This window comes from Meleagris gallopavo, chromosome 1 (genome assembly GCF_000146605.3).
Source record: "Meleagris gallopavo isolate NT-WF06-2002-E0010 breed Aviagen turkey brand Nicholas breeding stock chromosome 1, Turkey_5.1, whole genome shotgun sequence".
NCBI classification, from domain to species: domain Eukaryota; kingdom Metazoa; phylum Chordata; class Aves; order Galliformes; family Phasianidae; genus Meleagris; species Meleagris gallopavo.
In genome coordinates, this window is record NC_015011.2 from 46,000,255 (window position 1) to 46,012,790 (window position 12,536).

A 12,536-nucleotide genomic window follows, 5' to 3' on the forward strand; every position below is an offset into this window, starting at 1 on the left:
CCCTCCCACCCCGCTTCGCCGTTTCGACACGGGGGCGGGACGAGCTCTGCCTCCAAGTAAGAAGGGGGAGCAGAGCGCAGAACTACTCTAACCCTCCTGATACGGAGGTACGCGGGACGGGAAGAAAAAGGAAAGAGAAATAAGAAAGAATTTAAAAAGCGGGCCGAGGAGGAAAAGTGACGAATCTGCTGGCGCGGAAGCAGCGTATGCGGGAATGAGGGCGGTGCCAGGGGCGGTGCGGCGTAACCCCTTCCAACCTCCCCCTCCACATACGCCCCGCCCTCACTGCCTCTCATGCGTGCATGGCGGTACAAGTGCAGGTGTACCCGCGCTGATCGCTCCCGCTGTGACCAAATAAACACTCAACATCCGACTCCCTGTGAGATTCGCTGCACGGCAGCAGCTGCACGAAAGGCAGAGATTTGCGCTGTGTAAAATGGCGGTGGAAGTGCTATCCGTCCAAACACAGCGTTCCACACAGCGCTGTCTGAGCCACCAGAATCCCCCAGTTAGTTCTAATACCGGCTTTCTCATTAAATACAGTGCTTCCTGATTCTCACTGATGAATAAATAAACAAAACTGCTGCGAACCATCAGGCAAAAGGCAGCTCTGTAAATCATTAATAACCAGCAATTCTTACAGAACAGATAACAGCCCTTATCTGACAGCAGGGAACAACCAGCCCTGTGTGAAAGATAATATCAGCACACATTAATTCTGTGAAGTATAAAATCCTTAAGAATGTGAAACACCACATAGTGGCAGCACAGGATACAATTCACAAGGCACATGCAGAAGTGAGCTGTAAGATCAGTGTAGTAAGAAATCCAACCAGTCTCACGTTCTTTTTTACATAAGAGACAATGAGATATGAAAATCTCTTCTAAGAATAATCTATCTACCTACAGAACCAATCTGCCACTCAAACCTGCTTGCTCCCTCTTCAAGCACTGTATTCCGTCTTTGTACTCCTGTTCCTGCTGAAACAGCACAGAAATCTTTAGCTCTCCAAGCTGTAAGAACATAATCTATGGCTGTCACCTTCTGTGCCTTTCCTCATTGTTTTTTTTTTTTTTTCTGTACCTTAGAGTTCTCCAAAGAGAGGAAGCTTGTATCCACATCAGCTGAAAAAAGGCAGGGCAATGGGGAAGATAAACAAGCAGCTTACAGCATAAAAATGATCACCTTTCTCATAAAATCTGTATCAAAGAGTCCGATCACATTAAATGTGTGTGACGCAAGAACAGCATGAACAGACAAACCTTTCCCTTTTCTCTGAGAGCATCCATAAGTATGGTACCATCACAGTCACAGAACAACAGCTTTTGTTTCCTTTATGTCCTCCATTTGAATTCTTTCTTGCTTTAGCTCTTATATTAATCAGAACTCACTTAAAAATGATTCTTTATTTTTCAAGTTGGGAGCAGTAAGAAAGAATGCACAAAACTGATCCAAAGGGATAAGAAAAAAAAGGTAATAAATGCTTTTTTTTTTGGACATTGTTTAGAAAATGTGTCCTCTATAAAATCCGATGATCCAGAAGGCCTGCCCAGATACGCTGCTTGAAGGGGCAAGCTTCATCTATCAGTCTTTTAGGTCCTTGATATCCTTAGGAGACCACGGATACGTCTCACAAGAGCTTGAATAAAGGTGTAACGTGACCGAACCTTAGAATATAACCCCTCAATGTCCAGAAGCTTCTTCTGTAGGGATTCACCAAAACTGTTGGTGGTTTCAATCTGAAGCTGAGAAACAGAGATTTGTTTCAGTCAACAATACAAAATTTTATCATTCTGTTTATCCATCACCTGTCAACATCTGTCAGCTTTTTCACAATACTTTACAATCTTGAGGAATTAAACAAAACTTTTTCTTATAAAAGTGCTTGAAATTGCAAAAGATTTTGAACACAAGCTCTTTTTTTTGCACAAACAGCAGCAGAAATGTCAATGGAGTATTTTAATAAAAATGATTTTTTTTTTCTGCTGCTTTGCACCCAATTAACACAGCCTATTAAATTTCTGTGAAAGAATAAATCACTTCTGTTGTAAATACTCACACTTTACAGTCTGCTCAATTTCTGTCACCCTTTCCAATGTTATTTTTCTATGGTCAGTTGCTGCTGACCTGTTGTAAACAGTTACAGAATCACAGAAAATTGGTAATCCTGCCCTCAAATTGAAAACCTTTCAAGATAACTGATGTTTTCAGGGAGCTGTTATTAATAAATACATACCACTTGTCTGGTTTATAAAAAAAAAAGTGATTCGTTTTATTTAAAATACTCTAGCTCAATTTTTCATTTTCATTTTATATATTAAGTCTTGAAAATGTGTGTGCAGCACTGCAAGTACTACCTGCTTCATATTTCCTAAAAAAAGCGTGCAACACATCATTAGTTCTAAATTAAGTTATTTATTGTTGGTGTTACCAAGGTTGTTGAGAGATGGGAGAATTGTAGTCAGACTGCTCTCAAAAAAGCTGTATGGTAACAATGTGCGTTCTGTATTTTTCAGTATACTGTGACATCTCACCTGATCTATATCATGCTGACTCACTCGATTCAGTCCACTGCTGAAATCCAAGCTGGACTCTGAACCAAAGGAATCTAGTGATAGAAAATAAGAGGTTAAAATTATATTGGCTACTCAACACCATCATTTTCCCACACTGTCATAAATTATTTCAAAATGCAGTATTCAAAATTTGTTTCTAAACTTGCATATTAGAAATTAAAGTAACTTTTTGACTTATTTTCTCTAAATCACTGAGCAGCCATGATCACACAACTTTTAAGCAAAAGTTCCTCCTCGAGTCACTGATCTTTCTGACTTCTATCAAAATTCAATACATTCTGTCAAATCAACAGTGCCTGTAATTCTAACAAGCGCTTTCAAAAACACCAGTCTCCATTCTAGTTCTTCATTTTCTCTTTGTTTACAATGTTTTCATATGCATCGTTCTGGATCACCAGTCTGATTTCATTATTTGAACTTCACTCAGTTTGAACTACATAAATAAATAAAATAGTAGTTCATTTGAAGACTGCGTGTAATAGACAACATTCCAAAGTCTGTGGCTGAACAATACGTGTATCGTCAATTCTTCCAAGGAAAGTCCAAACATACTTCCACATCCAAACAAAACCTCTTTATTAAATATAAATGGCAAAATGTTAATAGTAACAAATTGGTTTTTTAAATTTAACCATCAGTTTAACTCATAGACATCTTGACATATCAGAAATTTTACCTTGCAGTCTTCCTCTCTTAAATGATATTCTGGAAGATAGCAATGAGTCTTGGGAGTCAGTAGGTGTGTAATTCAGTAGATAGTGTTCCAGATGACGCCAAAGAATGAAGAGACATGTTTCTATAATATCTGTTGACACATTTCTAAGTGAAGGAGTTCAAGTTTGTCTTTAGATTGTACATTTACTATATAAGCATATTTACACAACCATTTAGAAGCAGTTGAAGATATTACCTCAGCCACTCTAACTTCCTCCAGCAGCAAGTTCCCACCCCCACTGCTGATAATGAGGGCCTGGAATGGATCACATGAATCCTTACCTGCTTCTGTACTGGCTAGGATAGTTCAAATGACTGCTACACTTAATCTGAATGTGACTTGTAATGGTAGTTCAGTTGCAGTAATGTGTTAAAGCTGAGGTCATAAAGCTGGAAGTGGCTGTACCAGCTACAATAGGTAAATCTGCAAGTGCACATCTTTTCTACGCTAGATTTTGGAGGAGAATTCTGAGCCTCTGCAACAATTATTTTGTGCAGTACTAGTTATTTCCAAAGAATTACTGGTAGTCACAAGAAAAAGCTTATGCACAATTCACTGTAACACTGGGAACTTCAGTTGCTCTCATGAGCATCTGAATTATTTTTCAGAGAATTTTTGCCAGCACACTTGTACATATGTGTACATATCAAGTGGGCCTCGATACTAAATTTAAGAGCTGGTCAGTAATAATATTGGCAATATTAACAATAAGTGCTTCATCATAATTAAGAAAAATCCTAGTAACGGTGTCTCTATGACGGGAATTATCACTGACCTCATCTTCCAGTCATAGCACTAATTAAAAAATACGTACAGCCTGAAAGTAGCAGAACAGTGTGCACTACTTTAAGTTTCTGTATTTCCAATTTTCCTTTTGTATGATGTGTTGTTCAAAGTTATCAGAAATCTATGTTAAAATAACCTGTTCCTATTTCCCCGCATTTTTGGAGGGAATTCTTTGAGGTTAACTTCAATTTCAGAAGGATACAAGAACAAAGAGAAAGCAGCTTGGCTCGGTTGTTTATTAGCTTCACCAGACGTCGCCTTGCCAAAACATATTTTTGGGCAGTAGAGATTTTATCAACTCCAGCTGGCATAACTGATTGACACAGCTGTGACAAGAAGAGGAAAAAAGAAAATTATAGCAAGTCAGAACAGAAGGAAAGAATAATGAAAGAAATAAGCAAATAAAATTATTTACCAATATCTAGAACTTACTGTCAATCAGTTATCTCTTCAAAACTCTACACTTCAATTTTAACTTGCATAACCTTGCTTGCCAAAAAATGAATAAATTAACTGTATGCTCAAGCAACTTTTCTGTCAAGAAAAACGATCATTTGGTTTATCATTCAGTTTATTAGTTCACTGTGACAGTGTTTCTGTATGAAGTACTCATTCTCTCTGCAATCCCATCATCTGTAACCCAAGGTCTGATGCAGAAGTTACAGCTACCACAGCTACTAAACACTATACAAGTTGCATCTATGTAGTCAAGGAGAAACAGGATGAACAGTCCCAAAGTGTTAACAATGGTTTTCCAACATAATGAAAAATCACTCAACTTTTAACAAGTCCAGTATTACCCCCCATCAATTTTATGCCACCCATTCCATGGGTCCTTTTATCAACAGCGGAAAGGACCATGCAAAATAACTGGAACTATTTATTTATCTAAGATACTTCAGAGTCTCTGGTACAGCTGTATATGTTACAAGCAACATCGTCCATACAAAGTCAGCAGAAATGTTACCTCTTTTATTTCATCTGGTGGGAGTTGCTCCACATTCTGCAGTTTGTTAACACTCTGACGATGGCTATCATAGTAACTGAAGAAATCATTAGTGCTCTGTTTCAGTAGATAGATGATAATGCCCAAACCAGGCAAGCGCCAGTATGGGACCACTGGTGCTTGTGTATCTAGAAAAAGATGACCAAGTTATAATAAGCAAATTAGATTAAGAAAAATGGTAAAAATAAAAAATCAAGAAGTCAATACTGCTCTGTCAATAAAGCAGTGAAAGACATGGAAGCACTGGCAAGTCTGTGATTTATTTCTGTGCCAGAATTCATACAAATAGAAGTCTAGGCTAAAAGTTCTGCAGCAGCAGTACTAGAAGGCAGTCAGCAAAGTACTGAGTGTAACACATGAAAATGTAACTACAACGTACAGGGTACATTTCTTAACCACTCAACTGCATAATAGCACAGCCAAGCCTGTTGCCATGTATTGTAATGAAGACACTAAAACTAATCGTACGTGTCATAAATGAGGTCCTAGTTTTGCATAATTTAATCCAGCACAGTTGCTAAAAAAACAAACAAAAAAAAAACCTTACCTTCCCCTGTCTTTTACTACTTATTTATATCTGTTCTTTTTTTTTTTTTTTAACTCATGCACATATTTCTGAGGGTCCAATGGGAAGTGGTTTAAAAAGTATTTTTGGTTATATTTGTTTTAACTTGATTAGTTCCCTGATTTGGATTCATTCAAGGCTGTAAAACCATTTATTGCAGAATATGAAAATGAACAGCTACATCATTGACATGAAGCATACGTGAAGCTGCAGTCCCCGCTATGTTATTTTTTACTAGCCCAGATGTTGCTGTTCAATGTCCAAAAAATAGGAAGCCAAAAATCTCACCTTGACGAGGCCCATCTCGGTTGGTCGACTCTGACAGGCTAGGAGTGAACAGACAAACAGTGTGCTCAAAAGTGGGGGCACTCTGCAACATCAGCGACTCACAGTACTCCATCACATTTGCACAGATCTCAAAATAAAAAGAAGGAGATGGTATGCAAGTTGAAACATGGATAAAAGTCAATGAACAGCATTTGATTTTTCTTTGTCTCCGTTCAGTTGAATGTGATGATTCTCTTTTCTGACCAGTTATAGCCCTACTTCCATTTCAAGTCTAGGACTTACAACCTTATCCCTCTTTCCCAAACCTACTAGTCTGACAATTTCTGGTCACTCGTAACTCCTCTTGGGTTCTAACTTAGTATTCTCCATGCCCTCTGTATCCAGACTTTGTTTTGAAATTCTCTGATCAATTTAAAGCTTTGAAGTTGTCAGACTTTGTATCCAGAACAATAACGATCACTCATGCAAGTTTAAGTAACCAAATTTTCAATGACTATTTTCAATAGAAATTAAATCTGTGATCCTATACCAAACTGAAAATAGTGCAGAGCATTAAAACTAGTTAAAATCACATGAAAGTATGACAACAAAAGTAACCTACACAACAGGTAACATTCCATAATTTGAGACTGAATGTTCTTGCAATTTCTTTTGTCCTTACCTGTTGCATGGCCAACTCAATTTCATCTCTCTTGTTCACTCTGTCTCCTTCTGTGTTATCATCCTGCAGTTTAAACTGCCGTAGCCTGTCTGAACCACCAAATCGACTTAGAAGTCCTAAGCACTGGCGCTGCCATCAGAAACACACAGTTCAATTAGAATCTCAGCAAAGGAAGTGCATGATCCTCATCACTTTTAAAAGCAGAAGAGCAAGACATATCCCTTACCACACAATAGGAAGACAGAGATGCAAATAAAATTTTTAGAACTTCTCAAGCTACATTTGTATCTTTCAAAACACAATGCTTTAACTCACTTTTAGTTAAATTAAAAGCTAATGACAGCCTAAAAAAGCTCCTTAAGAGATGTGATTTAGGAGGGCACAACGTTGTCTAACACCTCTTTCAGACTGTTATACTGACTAGCAGCAATGATAGTTTAGGTTTATGTATACCTATTTAAAACACTTATCTACAAGAAGAAAAATCTGGATATGGAGATACTAAGTTGCATAAAAGTAGTAAAAAACCCAATTCAGTAGTTTCATAAAAAGGAAGAAAAACCTATAAATTTGGTTTTACTTTATATACAGCTGCTAAGATCATCACAGGCGCTCAAACTGGAAGTCAGTTTCATACAAAGTGTTCAAAAAGATACTGAAGATTAAACATTTACTGGTAATTGCTTTTAGGAAAAAGTCTTTTAATTACCTAATGAAAATAACACAACAAACTAAAGATAAAAGTTACAGTGACAGATGACTGATTTGCAGTTTTGCTCAGAACAGCTCTGTTTCAAATTAACCAATTAAAACTCCTCCTAACAAGAAACATTTCTGCTGTTTTGCATGAGTTTCTTGCTGATGCCAGATGGCATCTTGATGATGCCAGAGAGAAACAACTAGCCCAGCGTTTCAGCAATCATTTACATTTTGCTACTCTGCTTTAGGCTGGTCAGCCTAGCAGTTAATATCAAAATGCCCAGAAAACACATCCTCCTCTTGGCAACCAGAAATATTTGTCAGGGTCTCTGTCTACAGACAGTTTTCAAGGAATCTTTCTTTATGAACATCCTTGCTGATATGAATAGCAAAGCTTCAAAAACACTGCTGAATGATGAGCTGCAATATGGGCAACAGTTACAGCTCCTGAGCAAAACTTACTCTATCTCGGCTTTACTTTTGGATTCTAAGTCATAGTTATTCTCAAAAGGAGAGCAAAGAAACTTAACATAAGCATGCTAAATGTCCTACACTGTTGAGCTGGAGGCATGCTGGTGGCAGAAGTGATAACAATATCCTGCACCACTTCACATGCACTGGTGTTGGCCTCAAATTGTTCTCCACATAAGGTAAATTCCTAAGCCAAGGAGAGCAAAAAATGTCTCTGACTTAACTCTTACACTGGCAGATGACGTCTTTTCTATTTGTTTCAAAACAACAACAATCACATTCCCAAATCAAATGGCAATAAATAAATAAATAAACAGTACACATCCTATCCACAAAACACACACCAAAAATTAGCACTGCACATTCTTTTTAATGTTAAAGCAATGCATTTCTTACCTATTAGTCAGAGTATAAAATCTACAGAAGCAAGAAGCAACTCTAATCTCTACACACAGTTACAAAAAGACAGATGTTAAATATGTAACTTTATCACCTGAAATCGACCTATATGTCCTTGTAGCTCCATCTGTGTCCCTTCATTAACATCGACATCCAATTCATTTAGCACCCCTGATAAAAAATACAGCCATGAAATTAACTTTTTCAAAAGAAAACAGATTAAGGCAGTATAAAAGTATATTTAAATACAAGATCAGAAAAAAAAAATCAGCAGAACAATCTAAATTTTGCACATTTTAGAGGAAAATATTCATATGAATGCAGCTAGTATGCATGCTATGTAGGTTACTAATCTGCAAAGCAGTTTTAAAAAGCACAGTATACTATACACAAATTAATATTTGGCCTCAACCTGCAACTCTGTACTCCTTTCTATTGTACTCACACCTTCTTTTGAACAGAACAAGCCATTAAATCAAAATAGAGAAGTTATTTTGAAATTTTAAGCAAGTCTTCTAGAATCAGTAGAAATCTCTGTATACATCAAAATAATGATTAGTCCTCCACGAAGGTAAGTCACACAAGAAAAATGGCAGCATGCTAATCCACAGAAGTTCCAGGAAAAATAATTATTTGTAAAGTAAAAAAAGAAATAAAAATGTAGAAAACATTACTAAAGGTATGAGTACACAAACATTTTCAGCCTTTATTTCCTCAGCTGTAGAATTTTCTGAATGAAAATTCTTTTTGAAGTTACCACGTGCACTTTGAACACTACTATTAACAAGTGATCTCAAAGACAAAAAGGACTTACTTCCACAGGTAGGATAATGAAAAGAAAATGAAAATCAAACGCACATTATACTAGTCTACTAATTCCTTATAGAAAACAAACTCCAATATTCATGCAAATGCAGGTAAGAGAATTCAAAACAACAGGTTCTTACCAGGCAAAGCTGCCTTGCTGATTATTCCTGTCAGGGAGGCCAGTTCTTGGAGAGATCCAACACTAACATGTTGACACCTCAGGATTGCCTGGATAGTATCTGAATGGGAAATGAGAAACTGCAAAACCTGTAACACATGAAGAAAAAAGGAAACATGAATCTATCAAAGTTTAGCAGTAAGCAAAGGGAAAGCAGTGTTCTAACTTCTGAGGGAATTTTTAGAACAATCTCTCATTATCATTGAAGATGTTATTTTAAAATAGTTTAAGCAGAGCAAGATGACACACAATTTGATCGAAGGAACAATAACAGTGATATTTCAGCATCTTTCACAACATACCTGTCCCGCTGCTTGCAGGTGTTGTGCCATGCTGGATGTGAGAATCACTTGGCACAGCTGAAGAGCTGGAAGAAGAATCTGGCGATAACGTTCCACTGGAGCAGGAATGAAGAGTGGGGGATCTCTCATTCCATACATTCTTAAGAGGTTCAGGGGAAAAGAAATATAAAGAAAAAACAATGAAGAAAAATGAGGCCCGCTCATGAAGCAGAGCCTTAGCTTAAAAACCACCCTCAACCTAAAAGTTTGACATCAGACGTTTTCTCCATGCAGAGATAATTACTTCTCTGCACTACAACATAAGAAAACAGACTAAGAAATAAGTCTGTCTTAGAAATAAGACATATGTTTTCTTTACTTTTCCAGAAATAAAACTAAATGTTCTCAAACTTTTTATCGAGGGAAGTGCTTGATTCTGCAGCAATTGAAAAGCACTCTCCTCTACAAATGCCCTATATGTTTCATATGATTCTATACATGTCACTGACACTTCTACACAAAATATTTCATATAACCATAGAATTGTTTGGATTAGAAGGGATCTTAATGATCATCTTGTTCCTATCTCCCTGCCATAGGCAGGGACATCTTCCACTACATCAGGTTGCCCAAAGGCCCATCCAACTTGACTCTGAGCACTTGCAGGGATGGCAGTGCCCACAGCTGCCCTGGACAACCTGTGACAGTGCCTTACCACCCTCAAAGTGGAGAACTTCTCCCTTACACCTCGTCTAAATCTACTGTCTTTTCATTTAAAGCCATTACCCTTTGTCTTATCATTACACTCACTGATGAAGTGTCCCTCTAACAGCTTTCTGGTATGCACACTCTAAGTAATGGAAGGCTGCCAGAAGGTCTCCCTGGAGCCTTCTTCAGACTGAACAACCCCAATTCTCTTAGCTTGTCTCCACAGGATAGCTGCTCCAGCCCTTTGATGTAGCCCAAGATACAGCTGGCTGGCTGGGCTGCAAGCACACACTGCTGGCTCACACTGAGGTTTTAACTAACCAGCACCCACACATCTTACTTGTCTAAGTTTTACTTTTTCCAAAGTTTGAACCCACAGTACATAACTAAAAACTGTAAATTTAGAACAATGACCACGGTTTCAAATTTGCCATGGTGATTTTCCCTGAATGCTCAGTTTTCTGAGAGTCAACTTTTTTCTCTCAGTCATCTTGTGATTACCAACAATTTGACAACATACCAATAAACTTGCCAAGCAGTATATGGCTGATACTTACATACATGAAATATTTCTGAAATTGTATTTATTCTATCATGTTTATTGCTCTATTGTTAGTGCATCATGGGGGAGGATTAACTTTCTACTTTTTGTTCACCAATTATCAATCCCCCGAAGCAGTGGTAGTTGACCAGCTTTTCAAATATTAGTCTAAAAAAAAATATTAGTGGACCATTCCTGCCTAAGGAATTAAACAAATACAACTTTACATACTATAAGCAACTGAACATGCAAGTAAATTCACTTGGAATTTTTCTCTCAATAAAAGAAAAAAGCTTGAACAAATTAAAAAAGAATATACCCACTAAAACTTACTCAAAAGACTCATGGCTGTAAAAAAGATAAAGTGCTTTGTAACTGTATTACACTTTCAAAACCAATTAGGGGAACAACACTTACCCCTGATGATCTGTTTCAGGTCGCATGTCATATACTTGACACTGTGCCAGCCTCACAATCACACCAGACCGCAACAGTTCCAATGCCCCTTGCTGACTCTTAGCTACCCTGGTGAGGAATGCCTAGAGAACAACAGAAAAACTTAAGAACTTGCTATTGGTGATGAACAAACAACAGACTTATAGGTAATTCCTCTCTTGATTTTAGCATCATTTCAAATACTATAATTTTAGTACAGCATTTCTGCATACAATTGATTTAGAGTATAAATAAGCAACTCAAATTTAGAAACACAAAATTGTTCCTTAGGTGCTCTTACCATTTTGGATTCGTAGGTGTACAACGCCTTAAGTAAAGGTGGCTGAGGCATGAGTAAGCTCTGAAGAGTGAGATCATCATCTACTAGGCTATCCACAAGCACCTTCAGGTAGCCACTATTGGAGAGATATAAAAGCCACTGCTGCTGCTTGTCTACTGAAACAATGCGGTCAAGCAAAGCCAATGCCAACATCTGGGATGGGAAAGAAAAAAAAAAAACAAAACTGGAAGCTAACAAACAAATCCAAAGCAGGATTAAATCGATAAAATGAATGAGATTTCTAACAAATACCCCAAAATATTAAATGCTAGGGAGTTGTTTCTAATCACTTCCTAAAAGCAGAATGTTTTTCTGTCTACAACCGTAATCGCTTCACTGTAAAATATTTTGTGAAAATTCTTGTTTTAGTATAGGACAAACCAATTATCTTTCCTCTAAGCCAATTACGTTTCCTCTATTGCTCATTCTTTAACAAAACATTACAGATATTATTCACCAATAAGTGTGCCAAAGTATTTTTAAATGAAGTATTGCTATAAGAACTATTAGTAATTAAAATTAGATTGCATTCTGACTAGATTCCTGTCTACTGAAGTTATCACAAAATAATTACTTCTGAAGTCAACAAACCTTTCGAAAGTGGGAAAGTTAAACAGTAAGTTCATGATTTAAAGATAACAGATAAACGTCACAGCAGCTCATATCTGCAATCTTCTGCAGTAGTCCTTGATACTTTTGTTTTTAAATAAAGGGACACACTACTTTTTTGACAAAATAATATGTATAAACATCCATACTTTTAAAAGCTTGAAGGAAAGTGGGAGGACAGAAATGTGAAAGAGACAAAGTTTCTACAAAGAATGTTCCAGTTCTACCTCATGAAATTTACCTTCTCTGCACAGTAGGAAAATGTTCTCTATAAGAAACAAAGCAATAATTGCAGAGGAATAGATTTATTTACCCTGCCTATCTCATGGCCATCACAAGCATCACGACAGACCACCTCCATGAGAGCTGCCCCATAACTCTCAATAATTGCCATGTTTTCTCGTTGCAATTTACTAAACACATCTTCAGGAGCTGTCAGACGTTCCCACATTGTTTTTTTAGCTGTAAAA

At 37.2% G+C, this 12,536-nt stretch overlaps 1 protein-coding gene across 1 annotated transcript in view; it reads right to left on the reverse strand.

Annotated features, from left to right (window-relative positions):
- Positions 1-1,388: 1,388 nt before the first annotated feature.
- Positions 1,389-12,536, reverse strand: part of NUP205 (nucleoporin 205) — a 41,977-nt gene continuing 30,829 nt past the window's right edge. Inside the window, exons 30-42 of the mRNA XM_010709554.2 lie at positions 12,380-12,528; positions 11,419-11,610; positions 11,100-11,221; positions 9,455-9,593; positions 9,115-9,241; positions 8,262-8,338; positions 6,599-6,727; positions 5,938-6,064; positions 5,046-5,212; positions 4,281-4,404; positions 3,254-3,382; positions 2,536-2,609; positions 1,389-1,746 (exon numbers count right to left, since the gene is read on the reverse strand). Of these exons, the coding sequence (XP_010707856.1) occupies positions 1,594-1,746; positions 2,536-2,609; positions 3,254-3,382; positions 4,281-4,404; positions 5,046-5,212; positions 5,938-6,064; positions 6,599-6,727; positions 8,262-8,338; positions 9,115-9,241; positions 9,455-9,593; positions 11,100-11,221; positions 11,419-11,610; positions 12,380-12,528 (1,709 nt within the window). The 3' untranslated portion in view covers positions 1,389-1,593. The remainder of the gene's footprint in view (positions 1,747-2,535; positions 2,610-3,253; positions 3,383-4,280; positions 4,405-5,045; positions 5,213-5,937; positions 6,065-6,598; positions 6,728-8,261; positions 8,339-9,114; positions 9,242-9,454; positions 9,594-11,099; positions 11,222-11,418; positions 11,611-12,379; positions 12,529-12,536) is intronic.